We start from the raw sequence: 18,551 nt of genomic DNA on the forward strand, positions 1-18,551 counted from the left end.
GAAATAAAGAGACTTCCCTGCAGGATGGTTTTCAGATCATTTATTACCAATAAAGTAAAAGACAAATTGAAAATCAGAAGGAGGGGGTGGGAAACATCACAGACACCAGAACACTTGCACAGAGCTAATCAGAGCTTTGCAAATGTTGGGACATAAATAATTTAAAAGGTATCTCTACCAATTAAAATATTCTTAAGAGGTACACATTACGTTTGCTTGCTTTATAAAAATCAGGCGATTTATCCTAAAACCGGAGCGTGAGGGGTATTTTGTGGGTTATTTTGCTTCTAACTAGGAACAGCTAATGGCTACAACTTAAAACAACCTCCTCTTCCATGTGTTCCAAGTGGATTCCTTGGGAGAGCATTTGTGGGAGCAATCCAGGGTCCGTGTTCTCCCAGAATCCCGTGACCAGGGGCGAGCTGCGGGGAGCGAGGGATGGAGCAACCCACCGAGCAGAGTGCGAAACCCCAGGGGCCGTGGGGTGAGCTGGGCCTTCTGTTACACCACCAGGACATCCTGGGGCACACTTGGGGCAGAATTGCATCATTTGTTTCAGACACATCTCCCCACTCTTGCAGCCTGAGACCAAAGGCATTAAGGGCGACACCGCGCTGCTCTTAACTCCGGAGCGCTGCCTGCCCGGCCGTGTCCTCTCTCATCCTGGGATTGTTTTGGGAGCTGCCTCTCTGAGGCAAGTACCAAAGGGGAAGGATGTTCTCTGCTGAGCTAATAAATAAGTAAAAAAACCCCAACAACAACAATAAAAAAACCCCCAAACCATACAAACTCAAGGTTTCCTTCCTGCTGCACTCTTCATCTCCCGACTCCTTTCAGCTCCCTGGGATTCACTTCCACACCATCCATCACACTTGCACAAACACACGTTAATTACAGCTCAAGAACAGCCTCCCGAGGCTGCCACTGACAAAACTCACCCCTGGGGCTGTGCACTGCCAAGTCCTCCTCAAAAGCTGCTCCAGGACTGGTGTTGCACACCGGCACCTCGGGGGAGTTTTGGAATATGTGGAAAAGCCACGTCCAGATCAGACAGGTCTATCAGGTGTTTCTGAGAGACTGCACCACACAAAAACCAGCACAACCCACGCTCCCCAAAGCAGATGCTCTCCACACTACGCTCTGTCAACACAGGAAAAAAAAAAAATCTGGGAAAACAAGGAAACCTCTCTGTCTTATTTTCGTCAAGGCACACGATAAACGAACGCACGTAACATCCAGACAGACTTTCATAGTATCTGAAGCTATTCCCTTTGGTCCACAAATTCATCACACACTCAGGAGAGGCTTTTCAGCAGCCTGGAGACAGGCAGAGGCTGCCCCATCCCAGTGACATCCCCAATCCCCAGGACACGGATTTGTGCCATGACAAGCTCAGCGGGGAAGCAGAGCTACAGCTGTGGATTTTGTTATGCACTACAGACCTGCCTGTCCCTTGCCACTTTCACCTCCTCCCAACCCCACCACAAGTGTCTCACACCCAATCCAGCAGCTCCTCTGCTATTCTGAGTCTCTCTGTCCAGCACTTTATCTGAATCTTGCTTTGGTTTACAGCCTGTGTGGGCAAAAATAAGGCACTTGTGGTTTTCTACTTCCACATGACCAAGATCCAACAACACAGGGATAATTTCTGGCCTGGTATTCTGTGTTACAAGCCTTGCTGCAGGCACAGAAACACTTGTGTGTCACAGAGAACAAGGGGTCATCATCACCCTAAGAATCACACGGTCCCGGAGCTGCACAAGCAGTTCATCCCCCACTCTGCTCAGAACTCCTTCCCAATTTACACCTTCACACAAAATGTGAATGCCACGTAGTAACATTTTTATATGTGTTAGATGCAGAATTCTGGGGTTTCCTCTGTTAGCCTTTTCCAGCAGTTTCCAGGGGATGGTTCTTCTGGAGGAAACACGATCTAAACTGAAATGGCTGACAGCAATACGTGTAACCAAACAACCTGCTGGATCCTCTGCGAGAGAACAAACTGCCCTTACTCTCTGCACACCACCAAAGCACCAAATGGATCTCCACCTACCAACCACTACCCCACACTCCTCCTTACCTGTCACCTTTTCCTCTGGGGCAATCACTTCCCGTTGTTATTTTCACCTGATTACAGCGGGGAAGGGGAGGGAACTCGCGCCTTTCGGGAGGCGAAAAGCCAAGCCCCTCGCTAAATTATTTTCCCACAGAAAACCACGCTGGGGCCGCCGTGAGGCTTTAAAAGCAGGAGTGAAGAGCTGAGAGAGAGAGAGGGTTTGGGCCTGCTTTTAGCAAGTGCAGTCAGCACAGTACGTGAGGGGTGGATCAGAGTGAGGGGGGCGGCCGTGCAGGCCGGGGTCAGCCGCTGTCCGGGGCGGGGTGGTCAGCAACTGTCCAGGCCGTGGTGGTCAGCAACTGTCCAGGCCATGGTGGTCAGCAACTGTCCAGGCCATGATGGTTAGCAACTGTCCAGGCCATGGTGGTCAGCAACTGTCCGGGCTGGGGTCAGCAACTGTCCAGGCCATGGTGGTCAGCAGCTGTCCAGGCCACAGTGGTCAGCAGCAGCCATGCAGGCCGCGGTCAGCAGCCGTGAGGGCTGTGGTGGTCAGCAGCTGTGCAGGCTGTGGTGGTCAGCAGCCGTCCACGCCACAGTCAGCAGCTGTCCAGGCCAGGGTCAGCAGCTGTCCAAGCTGTGGTGGTCAGCAGCTGTCCAGGCCACGGTCAGCAGCTGTCCAGGCCGTGGTGGTCAGCAGCCATGCAGGCCGCGGTCAGCAGCCGTCCAGGCCGCAGTCGGTGCTGAGGCACTCCGAGGTCTCCAGCTCCACGCTGGAGAGGAACCTGCGCGCGGCCTTGCGGCAGTTGTAGTCCAGCGTGGTGGTGTAGACAGTCTTGGCGTGCTTGGGGTAGATGATGGTGGTGCTGGTGAAGCGGCGGGGCCTGTGGCGCGGCTCGAAGCGCACCTCGGCCTTGTAGCTGCGCCAGGAGCAGTCGGGCACGCAGACGATGGTCTGGCTGCACGAGGCCACGCTCAGCCCCACGGGCAGGTAGACGTCGGCGATGAAGTGCTTCTCCGAGTCGTACCTCACCGAGGAGGTGTACCTGCGACAGAAAGGCTCGGGATTATTCTGGAATAATCAGGTAGAATCACTGGGTTGGAAGAGATCTTGACGATCATGGAGTTCAACCCAGCTCCGACACCTCAGCTAAACCCAGTGCCACATCCAGTCTTGTTTTAAACACATCCAGGGATGGTGACTCCACCACCTCCCTGGGCACCTCATTCCAGTATTTTATCGCCCTTTCTGTAAAAAACTTCTTCCTAATATCCAGCTTATATTTCCCTTGGTGCAGTTTGAGACTGTTTCCTCTGGTTCTGTCAGTGCTGCCTGGAGAAAGAGACCAACCCCACCTGACTTCAACCACCTTTCAGGGAGTTGTAGAGAGTGATAAGGTCCTTTTGATCTGATCTCCTTTTCTCCAGGCTGAACACTCCCAGCTCCCTCAGTTGCTTCTCACAGAATTTGTGTTCCAAGCCCCTCACCAGCCTCCTTGCCCTCCTCTGGACATTCAAGCATCTCAACGTCCTTCCCAAACTGAGGGGCCCAAAAAGTGATTACAGGGAGGAAGAAATAACTCTAATATAATTAGAATTACTAATTAGATAATTAATATAATTAGAATTACTAATAACTACAGCAGTGCAATGGTAGCTGGTAGCTAGCTCCATTTCTGTCGGAGACAAGCTCCACTCACGGAAACACGACCTTTAAACACTGCTGACCTCATTCATAGAAATAACTCTGTGTAGCCACAGGCCAGTGATTCTTTATTTTTACAATAAAAGGACAAGGTTTCATATTTGCACAAATGGCAAATAGCATGACTGATGGTGGATGAAGCAGGGCTGAGGATGGGTTGCTGCAGGGGATTTGTGAGCTCTGCTCATGGGTTTGTGGGGAAGAGGAGCTGTTGGTAGCGGGGTGGCTCCTCATCCCACCTCACACAGAACCATCTGCTGGTGTCTTACACATTTACAGGATGAGAAAAGAGCCTTATGTCAGCAGCATCCCCAGGATTATCACTGCCTAGCCCAGCTGCCAGCACTACCAAACCTTCCTCTCAGTCCTGAGCTCTGTGAATGTACAAACTCCCTGCAAACTCCCAAACCCAGAGGCCTTGATCCACGTTTGGGCTTAGCACACAAACATCCCAACTCCTCTGAGCTGGGAAGCACACGTTATCTCCTCAGCTTTTCTCTGCCAGGAATCACCCAGGAGTGCTCTGCTATCACCCCTGGCACAGGGCACTGGCTGAAGACAAACTCCTCAAGATTCAGCTGGCAGGAAAACACTCCAGTTTGCACACCCAAATCCTCTGTGCCTGGGATGCAAAAGAAAGTTTTAATCTCCTTCACACTGTGACAACTCTGTTGGCTTTTCCACTAACTAAGGAGTTAACTGCCTCCAATTCCAGCCAGAGCACAGGCTCCTTCCCCACACCAGGACATAATTCTCCCTACCCTCCCCTGCATTAGGCTTCCATTTGATTTTATCAGCCTCCCTCTAATTGCACAGTCATCAACAGGAGCCTTCTTTTCTCATTACTGCAAATCATGGTGTTCAAAGGAATAATTCACAGGCTGTGAAGTGATGCAAAGCATTAAAAAAAAAAAAAAAAAGAATTATGCACTCCTCTGAGTGTTACCGTTTCTTTTAGTTCACACAACCAGCCACAGCTGTTAAGACAGAAAGTGCTTATTATAAAACCAGGAGGTTGAAAGAGCAAAATCTCTTTCCCTTAATGAAACAGTCCTAGAAAGATCTTTGAAGGTCTTCCCTCATGATTACCTCCTGGTTAGTCAGCTGAAGGGCAACACTTTGGAGCAGTGCAAAGAAGAAAAAGCAGGAGAGTATAATAGAAGAAAGTCTTCCTGGAAAAATAACCAACAAAACAACCATATGGGTGGGATTAAAAGAGGCTGAACACTCCTTTAGCCTGTACAAATGTCCAGGTCCAGGAATGTACCGCTGCAGTGAACAATGGCTCTGCAAATAAATTAACTTGACTCACAGGCACTGATAAGGCCTAACTGCTCCTTTGCAGGCTAACTCCTCTAACTCCTTCCAAAGGAGATGACTGGAACACAATATTTACCTTATTTCCTTGGCTGGTAAAGGGTCAAACTCAACTCCTTCACCAAAGGATAAAGGACACAATCTTGGAGGGCAGCTGGAGAGAATGGGGCTGGGGGAGAACACGGAACTCTGCAGAAGAAATGCAAAATGGTTTATGTTACCCTACTGTTGTACCTTTCATGCTACAATGCAGTGCATTCTCAGGGAAACAGATTTATTTATCCCTTGGTATGGAGCTGCTGAGGTTCACACTGACATGCAAGAGGATCTGCTGGACCAAGATGTGCTACAGGTGCATCCCTTAGGCCTGACTCCACACTGGTCTAAAGCATCCTAGAGGTAGCCAGGAGCATTTTTTGAAGACAAGGTCCTAACTTCAGCAGCTTAATTCAAAGGAGCCACTCTGGGAAATGAGAGAGGAATGCAACCCCTCTGTGCAGTGAAGTCTGTTCCCTGCATGAACCCACTCTCAAGTTATAACCAACATTTTTTGGTGTCTGAGAGCTCTCTCCTTGCTGAATTCACCCCATACCCCCGCGGACAGACCACAGAGGAAATTACCACAGGGCACCTCGCCCTGAGCCACCTCTTTGCTCCACAGCTACACCCCGGCTGCTGTTTGAAGGCATTAAATCCAACCTAATTCCACACCAAGGGTCGGGAAGGATTAACTCATTCCCGCCGAGCCGTGGGTGATTCATTGCCTGTCCCTGTGCTCCTCTCCTGACACCCAGCACCACGAGCTGACACCGAATCCCACAGCCCGAGGAAACCAAAGCAGCCCTGAAGGGATGGAACCCAACCGAACCCGTGTGTGTTTTTGAAGCCACCTCTGCACGTGTGTTTACTATCGAGGGGCTGGGGGGCTGTGAGCACCTTTCCCTCCTATGGCCTTTTCCAATTTCACAGCAGCAACCCTGTAGAAAAAGGATTTTCCCTCTAAATCTGCAGTTTCCAAAGTATTTGTACCAGCAGCTCAACAGCCAAAAACTATTTGGTGAAAAACCAAATTAACTGAAACCGCAGTTTATGCACGATAAAGTTACTGCTCCGGGTCACTCCGGAATAACGGGAGTTCACTTTCCACAGGGATTTCCAAAGACGTGCTGCGATGCCAGGAGGAAGAGGAGCTTCCCTTGCAGCCAGAGCTTTGTGAAAAGCCCCGGCCACCCCGGTTCCCGGCGGGACCCTTCCCTCCGCTGCAGACACGACAGCGGCCGGAGGGCTCGGTCACAACGGAGAGAAACGGCGGGCGGTTCTTCCAACCCATTCCAGGCCAGCCAGACCCGGGGTTCCACCCTCCTTTCCCGCGGGATGCGCGGAGCAGCGCGGCGGGCTCCGAAGGGCAGCGGCTCCGCCGGGGCCCCGCACCTGCCGCGGCGGCACCGGGAGGGGCAGCGGGGGCAGCGGGGCCGCGGGGCTGCCGGTCCCGCGGTCCCGGAGGCTGCGGAGGGTGCCGGCAGCGCGGGGAGGGGCCGATACTCACCGCGGCGGAGGGCGCGGGCGGCTCGGGCTCCGGGAGCCCGTTGGCGGCGGCGCGGTCGGGGCTGCCCGAGGAGAGCAGCCAGGGCGGCGGGGCCGGGCCGGGGCTGGGGGGCAGCCCGGAGTCGGGGCTGTCGAGGCCGGAGTCGCCCCGCTTCCTCATGTCCGGGAGGTCGGGCACCTCCCGCAGGCTGAGCCGCCCCACCATGGCCGAGCCGCCGCCGCCTGCCCCGGCCCGGCCCCTGCCCGCGCTGCGCTCCCTGCGCCGGCTGCGCCCGGGCGGCGGCGGCGGGCGGGGCGGCCGCGGGGCCGGGGAGGGGCCACACATGGGCGGGGCGTGTCCCTATATCCCACCGGTGTCCCCGTGTCCCACCCGCGTCCCTGTCTCACTGCTGTCCCTGTCCCGGTCCTCCCGGTGCTCGCCGTTTCCCCGCAGTCCCTACCCTCCTGGTGACCCCATTCCCGCACCCCCGTCCTGCCCCCTCGCTCGGCATTTGCCACTGGAAGGTGGCGGAGTCACCGTCCCCGGGTAAAGACAGACCGGACAATGCTCTGGTGTGGTTGACAAGGTGGGAATGGGCCCCGGGTTGGACTCGATGATCTCAGAGCTCTTTTCCAACCTAAATGGTTCTGGGATTCTGTGGAACCATGCCCGATGAGCTGCCCTCCACACATCCCGGTCCAGCCCACAGTGAACCATCCCAATGTGCAGCCAGCACGGATTTTGGGGAGCACTGAAAGAGCTGCCAGGTCCTGCTGGGCTGCCCCCACCTCCAGCGGTGCTTTCCCAACAGCAGGGACTTTGGCAGCCGGGTTAAGCCCCCCGAGTTTTCCCTCCGGGCTGCTCTTTCTCCCTCCCCACTCCCGAGCATTCGGGCTCAGGCAGCAGCACTGCTGCCCCTGATTACATTTCTCAGGCAAAGCTGCCGAAGCTGAAACAAGAGAACAGAAGGAAACAGTCTTTCTAGCACTACAGGAGAGCGAGGGAACCTTTTTTGGAAAATCCTAATGAAATAATTGCGCCATGTCATCAGATTTGGTGGGGGAATACTCTTGTGGAGGGAAAGCAACTCTGCAGCCGGCCAAAGTCAACACTCCCCTGCACAGAAAGCAGCAGTCTGGGCTGATGGGCCCAGCACAAGTGAACCCAAACCTCTGAAAAAAATTCCTTCCCTGCCCCAAAATTAAAAGCAGAGCAGAACTTTCAGCCGTAGGCGTCTGTGGTTTGCAGCTATGCGGTGCTGGGAACTCCGGAGACTTCCTCAAGGAATTTACATTCCTTTGAAGAAATACTATGAGGCTGTTTGTCTTTGCTGAAAAATGCAGATGGAAAGAAAAGGAACATTAAGAATTTTGACTGAAATCTTTGGGGTCTGAGCAAATGTACTGGACAGGTGTTTTATTCCTTTTAATTTAAGTGTATCCCCCCCCAAAAAAAGATATGCCGGTCTCTGCAAGCAATAGGAAAACTGATCAGTCCTCACTCCAAAATCTCCCATAAAAGCCCTTTATGAAATCAGATGCCTTGGAAGGCACTGGAGCAGTTTCCAGATAAACACAATCATCATTTCAGAGCTGCTGTGCAGCTCCTGGGTGAAAACCTATGCTGCCAACAACCCTCCAAGTGCAATTTAGAGGGGGGAACTTGTGGCACATCCCAGCAGCCACCTCTGGGAGCTGTGGGTGCTCCCACAGCCACTCCCACGGGGATCAGGGTCCAAAAGAGAGGAATCTCAGTACCTTGGGTAAGCAGAGCTACTGGAAATCTTTCTGCTCCTTATTTACCAGCAAAAAATCCTCCCACTCTGGCATGGCTTGACACAAAAGGTAATTTTTTTGTGCCCTTCCTGGACTTTGCAGCCCAGCCGAGGGTCTCCTGCAGCACCAACATCCAGACCTGCCAATCTGCCTGCTAGGATAAAAAGGAAGTGTTTAAGCAGAATTTTAACTGCTCAATAACTAAATACTGTTGAGTCACTGTGTACAGGGGTTCTGCTTTTTCAGGACGTGTACTCTGCCCCTCGGAAAGTCTGACTGGTTTTAAGTCTCAAACCGTACCAACCCATGCCATTCCTGATGGCATTGGAAATCTTTTCCCCAGCCTGTTTGTCCACATTATTCACTCTTTAACTGCCCACACACAGGCAGGATGGGGCAGATAAAAGTCTCTTATCAAGATCCTCCTTCCATAAAGGACTTTCCACCAGGCCGGGCGTGCTCAGCTTAATCAGCAACCGAACCACAGGCGATGCCACGCAACAGCCCCAAAGCTGGGAGAGGCAAACCAAAAGGATCCTGTGATACCTGAAAATTATAAAACTTTGGAAATAATAACAACAACTTTAGAAAGTTATTTCCAGAGGATGGGAAATGCCAGGCTGGATCACAGAGGAACTGTGCTCACCCAGAACTGGGACTGAGGGCAGGGACGAGCGCTGACAGCACGTGGCTGAAGCTGCTGAGGTTTCATCAGCTTTTACAGCCCTGCTGCCACCGCCCTCGTGGAGCCAAGCAGAGGCTCGTGGAGGCTTGGACATCGTCACTTGGATGCTCAGCCCTGGCTGTAAATCTGGGGGAAGAAAGGAACACCCAGCGCCCGGCTCAGGCTGCTCCTGCCCAAGGGCGGAGGGGGCAGGACCGCCAGGAGAAAAGCAAATGAGTCATTAATTCTCTGAGTGAAAGGAGCTGCTCCAGCATCATGCAGAGCGTGGAAAAAGGCACTACCCTTTAATTAATTCCAAAGGAAAAATTAGGATCTCTCAGAAATGGCTCCCGCAGTGGCAGACAGCAGAACTGATGTGATTATTTAGGGGCACAAGGTCGGGAGCGTTGAGCCACCCACGCAGTGCAGGGAGCTGGGCTGGATGTGGATGCTGCCAGAGAAGGTGGAAAAGGCAGAGAGGAGCTGCAGGAGCAGATGCACAGCAGGGAGTGCTGGGTCCAGCACATTTTGGGTGAGGTCCATCCCAGCCACTGGGATTTGCAGCCATACAGAAACACCCAGCAATGAGCATCAGTTACCATTTAATTCACGTTAGTGTCACACCCCACGTACAGCCAGAATTACACCCCAGCCTGAAACCATAAAAAGTGGCATTTTGTACAGAAAACACATAATCATCCTCTATTCCCCAAAGCTGTAAACTCCAAAGAGCTAATGCACAATAGAGACCTGCCAAATCTAATAAACACCCAAGAGCCAGGGGCACAAAACTCTTACACCAGAAGTAGGAAACTGTGGATTTGCTCTCTGAAAATGGAACTCCAAACACTCAGCCCTGTAGCGTTCTTCAAAGGCTGAAACTAAAAATTCATTTCTCCTTTTATTTCCGCTTATCTACAAAATGAAATGCAGAGAATGAAATGGGGGAAGCCTTTGGGTAAGACACACGATGATAACTTCAACATCGTCTTCAGCTATTCATAATTTACTGAGAGACTTAGCCTTAGACAAAGCAAAGAAAAATTCATCTAAAATAAATTATTCATCCCCTCATGGGAATAATGAATCTCTGCAAACCCATGTTCCCTCCTCTCCAGCTCTGCAGTGTGGTACCTCGTGAGCCATCCTGCACATGCACCTTGAGATAATCTGCCCTTGGGGAATGGCTGCTCAGAATCCCAATGTGCTTTCAACATTCCTTCTTCTGTCACCTAACAGGCAATCAGGAGAGGAAGCAAATGAGGCAACGGCAGATTTGTAAAACTGGAGTGATGAGAAACTGCTGTCCCTCCCCACAGGTGTTGTTATTGCTGCTCTTCACTCCCCATCTCAGCAAAGCTCTGCGTAGATGGAACTCATGTTCCTGGAGCCTGATCTCCCCTCCCTGATGTGCAGCAGTGATTTTTACAATCCCTGTGAGTACAGCCCCTAAATAAATACAGTCCTAAGGCCCAAACTTGCCCTGATGGGGAGCACAACTCTCCCAGGAAGGCATCTGACAGCGTGGTTGCTCCTCACCTGCCACACTGGTACAGGACTTCCCCTTCCTGCACATGCAAGTGAAGCTTGAGTTAAATAACACAGGCACCTCTGGTTGATCTGCCCCACACCCACTCATGGTTGGCATATGCCTTCAAAGTCTCCCAGAAAGGGTACAGAGGAGTTTGGGAAGAAATCCAGCAGTGCTAATGACAAGGTGAGGCCTCTGTGCATGGAGACTTCTTGGAGAAGCATCCACTGATCCCAGCCCTGCTCCATGCTGGCTCTGTGCCTGGGAGCCAGGAACTGGGCCATGGGAAGAGGGGCCTGGCTTATCCCAAATATTTCACTGCTGGTTCTCCTCCCCTCTGCACTGCTGCAAGCTGAGGCTCAGAGGAGCAGGAGGAGGAGGGCCTTGAAGTCTGAGGCTGCTGAAAACCTCCCGTGCCACCAAGTGGCCCTGGCTCCCTGAAAGAGCCAACATTTCCAGCACCTCTCCCTGCAGGGCAGCAGGACATCCCCTGCTCAGGACACTCCAGCTGGAGTGAGAATGAGGGGCTGGAGCAGTCTGACACTTGCTCTTTGTGGAGAGAGGGAGAGATGCTGGCCAGGAAGGATGGGAACTCCCACTGGGGACAGCAGGTGAACCCAGCACACGCTGGGGAAGTACCAAGCAGCTGGAGAGGGCTCCACACAGGTCCTGCTCGGCCTTTAAGCTCCAACAGCAACAGAGGCTGCCAGCTGGTTGGCAGGAGCTTTGCCAGGGTGCAGAAGGCCCTTTCCTCCTGTTCTGAAAAGGATTTGCCCTGCTGTTTCATGGTGCTTTGTGCATGCCTGTCCTGGGAGAAATCTGCCTTGGGGTTCCCTCCTGGGAATCTCATTGATCCAGTGGAGCTGCAGGTGCCTGGATCCCAGCTGTTAAAGGATTGGGGTTTTGGTGGTGGTGATGGGGTTGGTTCCCCCCACCCCACAATAAATAATGAATCAGAACAACAGCTCTGCAGCAGGGAGTGAGCACTAACACAGAACTGAGGTAAAACCCTCAGCGCTGCAGCAGGAGCTCAGCCAGGGTAAAAGCTGTGACACCAAGTGCACCGCAGCCAGACAGTCTCTGAATCCACCTGAATGGTTTCTGTAGCTGCTGGCTTCCAGGTGCCTCTGTTTTCTCCATCACGTGGACCTGGCAATGCCCTGGGTTTCACTCCTGCTAAGCTGAGGGCAAACACCTTGGTCAGATTCTTCCTCGGTCTGACGCTGCGATGGCTGAGAGATCACAGGGACTGGGAGGGACGGCACACGGGTGTTCCAGCAGCACGCTGCAAATCACAACCTGACCAGCCCTGCTCCCCCTCCCTGCCACCAGCCCCGCGGCAGGGAGCTCCCCGTGCTCCCTCAGAGTCTCTTCTTGATGAGTTTCTCCAGTTTGCGGATGCGGGAGGATTCCTGCTCGGGCGTGGGAGCGCTCAGCGAGAGCGAGCCGGAGCCGTCGCCGCCGGGGGGAGGAGCGGGGAGGCGCAGGCGGAAAAGGTCCAGCATGCTGCTCTGCTCACTCCTCTTCAGGCCCTGAGGGAGCAAAGGACAGCACTCACTGACCCGGGAGCAGCGGCAGCAGAGCCCATTTCAAACCTCCACCTCCTGCTCACCCACCACAAAGACCTCTGGATGACCCCGAGCAGAGCAGGTATCAAAATGTGAAATGAACTGGAAACTTTTTCTTCAGCAGCAATTCTACTCTCAAAGTAAAGATACACTTGTCTTACAGCGCTTCTCTCAACCCCCAGTCCCTCAGAATTCACACTGAAATAAAGTCCCCAGCAATCCCAAAGCAGCACTAGAGGAGGAGCAGAAGCCCTGCACAGGTTCTCACCTTCATGTCGAGGATCTTCTGGAATGTGTCAGTGCTGCAGTCAGCGAGGAGCTTGATGTAATTGTCCACAAACACGACTGGGGGCTCGTGTGGAGCCATCACCACCTGCCAAGACAAGGAAAAAGAGATCAGACAAATCACAGGAATTAAAGGCACTGCTCAGTCAATTCTGGCACAGGAGTGACAGCAGAGCTGGCTCCTAAAATAAAATGTTTAAGGAACAAGAAAGAGGCTGGTTATGAGAGGGGTAAAGGTGAGTGAAGAGAAGCAGGGAAAGGAGCAGGGAGGAAGTTGGGTCTCTTTTAGCACAGCAGTGCTGCTCATGGGCTCTGCATCACATTTCAAAGAGCAGCAGGACTTTGTCTGTGGCCTGTGGGCTGGCAGGCACTGGGGTATTGTTAAAGCTCAAGATTTTATCATGTTGCAGAGGGAAGACAAGCTGGGGAGCTGCTCAGGGGACAGTGCTGGCAGTGGTGGTGACACTCACAAAGTCCCAGGAGATCAGGCAGCCTGGACAGAGTCCAGACCCTCAGCTTGGCTGTGTGTCCCTCTTGCTCCCTCCTGCCTGGAGGCAGGACACACAGTGTGTCACAGGGGAATGTCACAACACTCTGGTCACTCCTTGGTCCCCAGGACAGCGAGGGCCAGAGCTCTCTGCTCTGCAGTTCTCCTGACATGGCACCAGTGGGTGAGCAGTGCCACACACAGCCACTCTGTCCTTGGGGTGCAGCTCCTCTTGGACACTCTGGAGGGACTGGGATGAAGGATGGGAACCCCCCACCAACATCTGCCCAGGAGCAATCGTAAAAAACAGGGAAAAAATCAAAATAGCCTCAAATCTAGAAAGGTGATCCCTCACTGGTGTGCTTTTCTTACATAAGCAGCAAGCTCCAGAGAGCACACATCTTCTTTCTGGGGAAGAGTGTGTGTGTGTTGGTCTCAGTGTGTGTAAATGGGCAGAAACAGCACCAGACCAGACCCTTCCCCGTCTCCAAAAACATTTCCATATGTTTGCACTGACCCAGCTCACCCCACACTGTATCCTGTCACCAAGACATTTCTTTCTTTCCCTGCACTTCAGACCACTGAAACATCATAGCCATGTATACACTTATAAATCCTTAATTTACAGCCCTTGTAAAAATCCTCTGCCAAGATGAAAAGCTGGAGCTTCAGAGAGCGTGGCCAGAGGAGAAGGGGAAGAGCTCAGCAGGATGTGCATGGCCCAGTGCCCTCCTCCCCACTCCCATCTGTGCCTTGTGGGGCTCAGCTCAATGGCCTTGTTTGTGCTGTGTTGGGCCCAAAGTTTGTCCTCCTGAATTACCAGCCCCAGAACAAGCCTGGGAACACACACTGGAGCTCCCCGTGCTGTCAGCCTGTGCTGTTTGATTTGCAGTTGTGCACACAGAGCCCTCACAGGGCCAGCACAGGCTGTGTGACACAGCAGTGACACTGCTGCTGCACAGCCTGGGCACCCCCAGCCCTCCATGTGCTGCTTTCCTCTCCAATGTGATGCTAAGGGTAGACAAATTAACTCCATTACTCTTGTGATTCACACACAAGCTCCAAGGAAAGACCTGCTCTGTACAGAACAGGCACTAATCTTCCCTGCTCCCGTTAGCACAAACCAGGAACATTTTTATTCAGGTTATTTCTAGGAAAATTTAGACTATAATTCACTAACATTTCAGTCACCTCACTCCAAAAGCACGGAGCTGGAGAGCTGATGTGCGAATCCAGAGCACAAACTCAGCTGTGACATTCCCCTGGGCATGGGAGCAGAGCCACACTGAGCAGCAGGTGAGGAGGGACAGCTCAGGCTCCTCACCCCCCTGGCCTTGGCTGTGCTTTACAGGAGGCTCTGGCTGGCAGCTGCCTGTCCTGCCTGACCCCAGGTCCCACTAATTCCCTCCCAGGAATGCCTTCCCAGCACTGCTGGCCAGCAGGGGACAATCCCATCACCCAGGAGGGCACAACTGTACAGCTCCCACAGCTCCTCCTGGGATCAAACCTGGCTTCTCCCTCCAGCACCAGCTGGGAAGGACAGATTGTTTTGCTTGCTGCTTTTCATGAAGACAACACTCTGCTTTTGGGTCATTTTCCAGGCACCAGGTCTGGAAAATGAAAAAGGGCTCTGGTGAGTACAGTAACCCAGACATGTTTGCACTGGCTGTTACACTAGACAGTAAACAGGTGACTCAAGCACAGCTTGGCTCCCCTGAGTGAGGAGTCTGCACAAAGGCCTGGAGTAACCTGAACCCTGGGCTTTGCCCCCAAGCAGACCCTCAGGGATGCAAACTCTGATTTCCACAAGCTCCTGAGGGAACCTGGTGCCCCAGCTCTCCAAACTCGAGCCTTTGGTTGCCTTGAGAAGTGAAAACTCCAAAGTGGTACTAGGAGAGAGTGGGGGCAAACCCAAGGGGAGAGAGCCAGGTCTGTAGAGCAGCTGGCAGAGCCCCCAGGCAGGCTTACAAACCTCATGTGCAATTGCAGATTGCTGCATTCAGAGGAAGGGCCCCCTGGAATTCACTGCTGTGATTCCCAGGCCAGCAGTCTGGCTGGCAGGGTATCAACAGGCTTGAGTTACCTTCAGGATCATTTCAGCCCGAGTCATGCCTTTCACCACTATCTTTGTGTAGCTGGCAGGAGCCTTCCTCACCACTTGGGACCCAATGGAGGGCAGATCCAGGAGAACCATCTTCAGAGAGTGAGTGTCCAGCAGCAGCTGCAAGAGTTAACCACACTCTGTTACTCAGGCTCCTTCTATACCAACACCCATCAGCTGCTGTAACCCAACATCCTTAAAAGTTTAACATCCTTGAAAGTTTAACATCCTTGAAAGTTTAACACTTCCCCCACTGGAAGAAGTCCTGGTAATTGGACTGCAGAACAGGAGGGACTGAGCCATGTAATGACACTTCCAGGATACAGGATCACCCACGGCTACAGATCAGCATCGTGGTTGATTCTAACAGAGCACTGCTCTGCTGACTGGAAATGACTGATGGCAGCCCAACATCTGGCACATCAGGCACAGATTTCCAGTCTTTCCCCCCAGCAGTATGAAGTGAAACAATCTTGGTTACCTGGAGCTGCACCATGGTTTAGATACTGAGGTCAAATGAGCTAACACCACGCTTTGTCCTGCACCCAGCCACACACAGAGTCAGGTTTTCTGCATTTATTCAACCCCTTGACTGGGGTTTCTTTCCTTAAAAACTGTCACACAATACAGCTACACTGAGAACTGCTCACAGCCTGGATGTTGTTTGTTACTACCCCAGCAAATAAATAAGCAGCAGCCATGAAATTGAGTCCAGACAGACAGCACTGTCTCGTGACAAAATGCTGTGGGCTAGGGCTCCTTGGAGCAAAATTATCCTGAATACCACACTCCTCTGATTGCACAAAGTATGTCTGAAGAGACAAGACCAGTGAAGAACAGAAATCTGAAATCAAACCAGAGGAAAGAGCAGCCCAATTTATTTAGACAGCAGTGAGTGTGAAAGCCTGAGCTGTCAGCACACCCAGAGCATTTCCTCAAAAAGGGAGCTGGTTCTGGAGGCACACAAAACATTCTGGGCACTGCAGAACCCCCAGCAGTGACCACAACAATGTGAACATTGGCCTCAGCACTTGTGGGAATTCAAAAGAACTCAAAGGAGTGGCTGTGGAGGAGGAGGAGAGGCTGGCTGGAGTCTGCACCCCGTTATCTGCAGTGTCCTTGCTGGGGCTGCATGAGAAGAACTGATGCCATCAATCTCCTCCTGAGAGCCAGGAAACCACAGCAAAGAGGAGCAGCTCAGTGCTGCCCAGCTCAGGCTGTCCCAGCTGGGCTCCTCTGTGCCCACCAGGGATCCCAGAGAGGGACAGATTCCAGGGCTGGGGAATTCACATCTTCCCCACATCAGCTCTCTCATGGCTAACAGGAGTTCTGCACACTCTGCAGCCTTTCCCACAGGCACAGCTCCTGCAGAGTCCCCTCACCCCATTTTCCATTCCAGGTCCCTGGCATTGCTAACTCACTGCCAAAGCTTGCTGGGATGCAGAGTTGTTAAGTCAGAGAGGAAAACACAGAGAGCAAAACCCCACAGGTCTTGTTCCCTGCACTGAGCACTGAATACCTCCACAAATATCACCCCAGCATTCCTATTCCAACTGTAATTATCAGCAAACAGCAGGAGAGGCTGTGGGTAGAACCAGAAAGGCCAGGAAAATGTATTCCCCAGCAACATTTGCACCAGGGAGGAGAAGGTGGCATGGAAACATGCTGGTGGGTGACCAGGGGGGTTCAAAAGATTTTAAGGGAACTGGGGTTCTACTTGGTGCAGAGAGAGAGATCAGCTCCTGAGACCTGTGTACCCCCAGCCCCAGGGAGGTACAGTGTCCCACTTCTAATGAGATGGCTTCACTGGGAACCAGGCTAATAAAACCCCTCCCAGCCTGCTTTAAAGAAGCAAATTGGGCCTGTTATTCCCATACAGGAATATTGAAAGCTTTTAACATTAGACACAAGCCCACTGCTGGTTGATCACTTGAGAAGCTTATTTTAAAAAGACTCCCTTTAATCACTCTCAGGTTATTGCTCATCACACAAGACAAACAGGCACTGAGCTTCACTCATTTGCTTTCCATTAAGGATGAGGAAGGTTTTGATGTAAAGCTCCTGTTTCCTTTTGCAGACACTGCTCAGAACCATCTTTGATGCCTAAAACCCAAGCAGCTTTGAAGGCACCCATTTGAAGTTCATAGCAGTCCCATTAGGAATGATTCTGTCTTTTTTTTTTTTTCCTTGCTTTTTCTTTCTTTTTTTTTTATGAGCCCACAGGAGTAATAAGCTCTATGTGGAGGAGACAGATGAAATCCTGCCTCTTCCAAATCCCATCCTCACAGAGCAGCAGGGTCAGCCCATGGCAGGGTGGAAGATGCCTCAATTTCTTGAATCCAAAACCCATCAAATATGACAGCCAATGCACCTATTTCTCCTTACCTGTTCTGCACCCACCATGCTGATAGGTTTGCACTTGAAGAGATGGTTAATGAACTTGGGAATGAAGGAGCTGCAGGAGAGGTACAAAATGATACAATTACATAAGAATATTTGCAGTCAGACAGTCTTCTGTGGTGACAAAGCATGCAGAACCAAACCAGGATGGCTTCCACAAAGACACTCCCAGTGCCAGCTTCCCAAACTGATTCCAGACATGTTAAATATACTAAATTAAAAAATCCCAACCCCTAGGCACAGTTCTTTTTGCTTTAATCTCTCCTGATCTCAAAGTTTATTGAGAAGCTGCCCACACACACACTCTAAAGGTAAATATAAACTAAATATGAAGTATTGCAGTGAAAGGTCAGCAAACAAACTATTTTATTTCTCATTATTAGTCTCACTGCTCATGAGTGGATGTGTCTTGACTGTATCCAGAACCTACATTTTCCTGCACACAAGTAATTCCATAACATGCATATTACACACTGAACTTGAGGTCCAGCCAAGGCTGGAGGTCTGCTGGGCCCTGGACACTCACACAGAGGCACCTTTCCAGAAAGCTCCTGGCCAACACAATCAAGACAAGAAAAAGTTTTGTGAAAAGGAAAACACCATTACCATATTTTACTGTCATGGGCTTCAGACTCAGAAAAATGACTGCCCAACCAGAGAGAGCTCGGTGAAGATGGAAGCCAAATATTCACCACTTCAGAGCATCAGCTTTGTGTTCAGCTGATTTTTGCCTCTTGATTTGAGGCTTTGAAGCAGTTTCATAGCAAAAGCACTGGTTGGGCACCTGCAGGACAAGCTCCTGCCCCTGCAGCACCAGGAAAGCTCAGGAGTAGCAAACTTTGTCAGGACCACACCACTTGAACAAGTCTTCCTCTTGCTGCCTTGTTTTTAATCTACCCTGCTTGTTCCACATGTCCTCCTTTGGCTGAGTGCCTGCAGGGCTCACATTTCCAGGACTTGCCCATGACCTGGTGGCAGCTCTTGGGTTTTAATGGCTCTGTCCTGAGAGAGGATCAGGCAGTCAGGTTCTGTGCTCTGGACTGAGGCTGTCCAGGATGATGATCTAAATTCAGCATGGTTTCCTCCTTGCATCTGTTAAGCTTTTTGTTTCCTCCCCACAAAGCAAGGAGCACAACAGCA

The 18,551-nt window shown here is 51.8% G+C and overlaps 2 protein-coding genes across 3 annotated transcripts in view; both read right to left on the reverse strand.

Annotated features, from left to right (window-relative positions):
• Positions 1-2,659: 2,659 nt before the first annotated feature.
• Positions 2,660-6,896, reverse strand: RFLNB (refilin B). Its single transcript, XM_084218885.1, has 3 exons — positions 6,622-6,896; positions 5,155-5,264; positions 2,660-3,099 (listed from the first exon to the last, which is right to left on the reverse strand). Exons 1-3 carry the CDS (start codon positions 6,823-6,825, stop codon positions 2,769-2,771), a joined length of 645 nt encoding a protein of 214 aa, XP_084075011.1. The 5' UTR covers positions 6,826-6,896; the 3' UTR covers positions 2,660-2,768.
• A 2,408-nt stretch (positions 6,897-9,304) lies between these two features.
• The window catches only part of VPS53 (VPS53 subunit of GARP complex), a 59,829-nt gene continuing 50,582 nt past the window's right edge, over positions 9,305-18,551 (reverse strand). For both annotated transcript variants that reach the window (XM_084219329.1, XM_084219328.1), the window contains exons 19-22: positions 17,397-17,466; positions 14,994-15,131; positions 12,407-12,511; positions 9,305-12,102 (exon numbers count right to left, since the gene is read on the reverse strand). In XM_084219329.1, the coding sequence (XP_084075455.1) occupies positions 11,932-12,102; positions 12,407-12,511; positions 14,994-15,131; positions 17,397-17,466 (484 nt within the window). In that variant the 3' untranslated portion in view covers positions 9,305-11,931. The remainder of the gene's footprint in view (positions 12,103-12,406; positions 12,512-14,993; positions 15,132-17,396; positions 17,467-18,551) is intronic.

This window comes from Fringilla coelebs, assembly GCF_963513975.1.
Source record: "Fringilla coelebs genome assembly, chromosome: 20".
Lineage (NCBI taxonomy): Eukaryota > Metazoa > Chordata > Aves > Passeriformes > Fringillidae > Fringilla > Fringilla coelebs.

Coding starts and splice junctions, on each gene's coding strand:
- RFLNB (XM_084218885.1), bottom strand. CDS start 6,825: ATGGTGGGGCGGCTCAGCCTGCGGGAGGTGCCCGACCTCCCGGACATG. Junction 5,265..6,621: donor CGCCCGCGCCCTCCGCCGCG/GTGAGTATCGGC, acceptor TTTCTTCTGCAG/AGTTCCGTGTTCTCCCCCAG. Junction 3,100..5,154: donor TTACCAGCCAAGGAAATAAG/GTAAATATTGTG, acceptor TTTCTGTCGCAG/GTACACCTCCTCGGTGAGGT.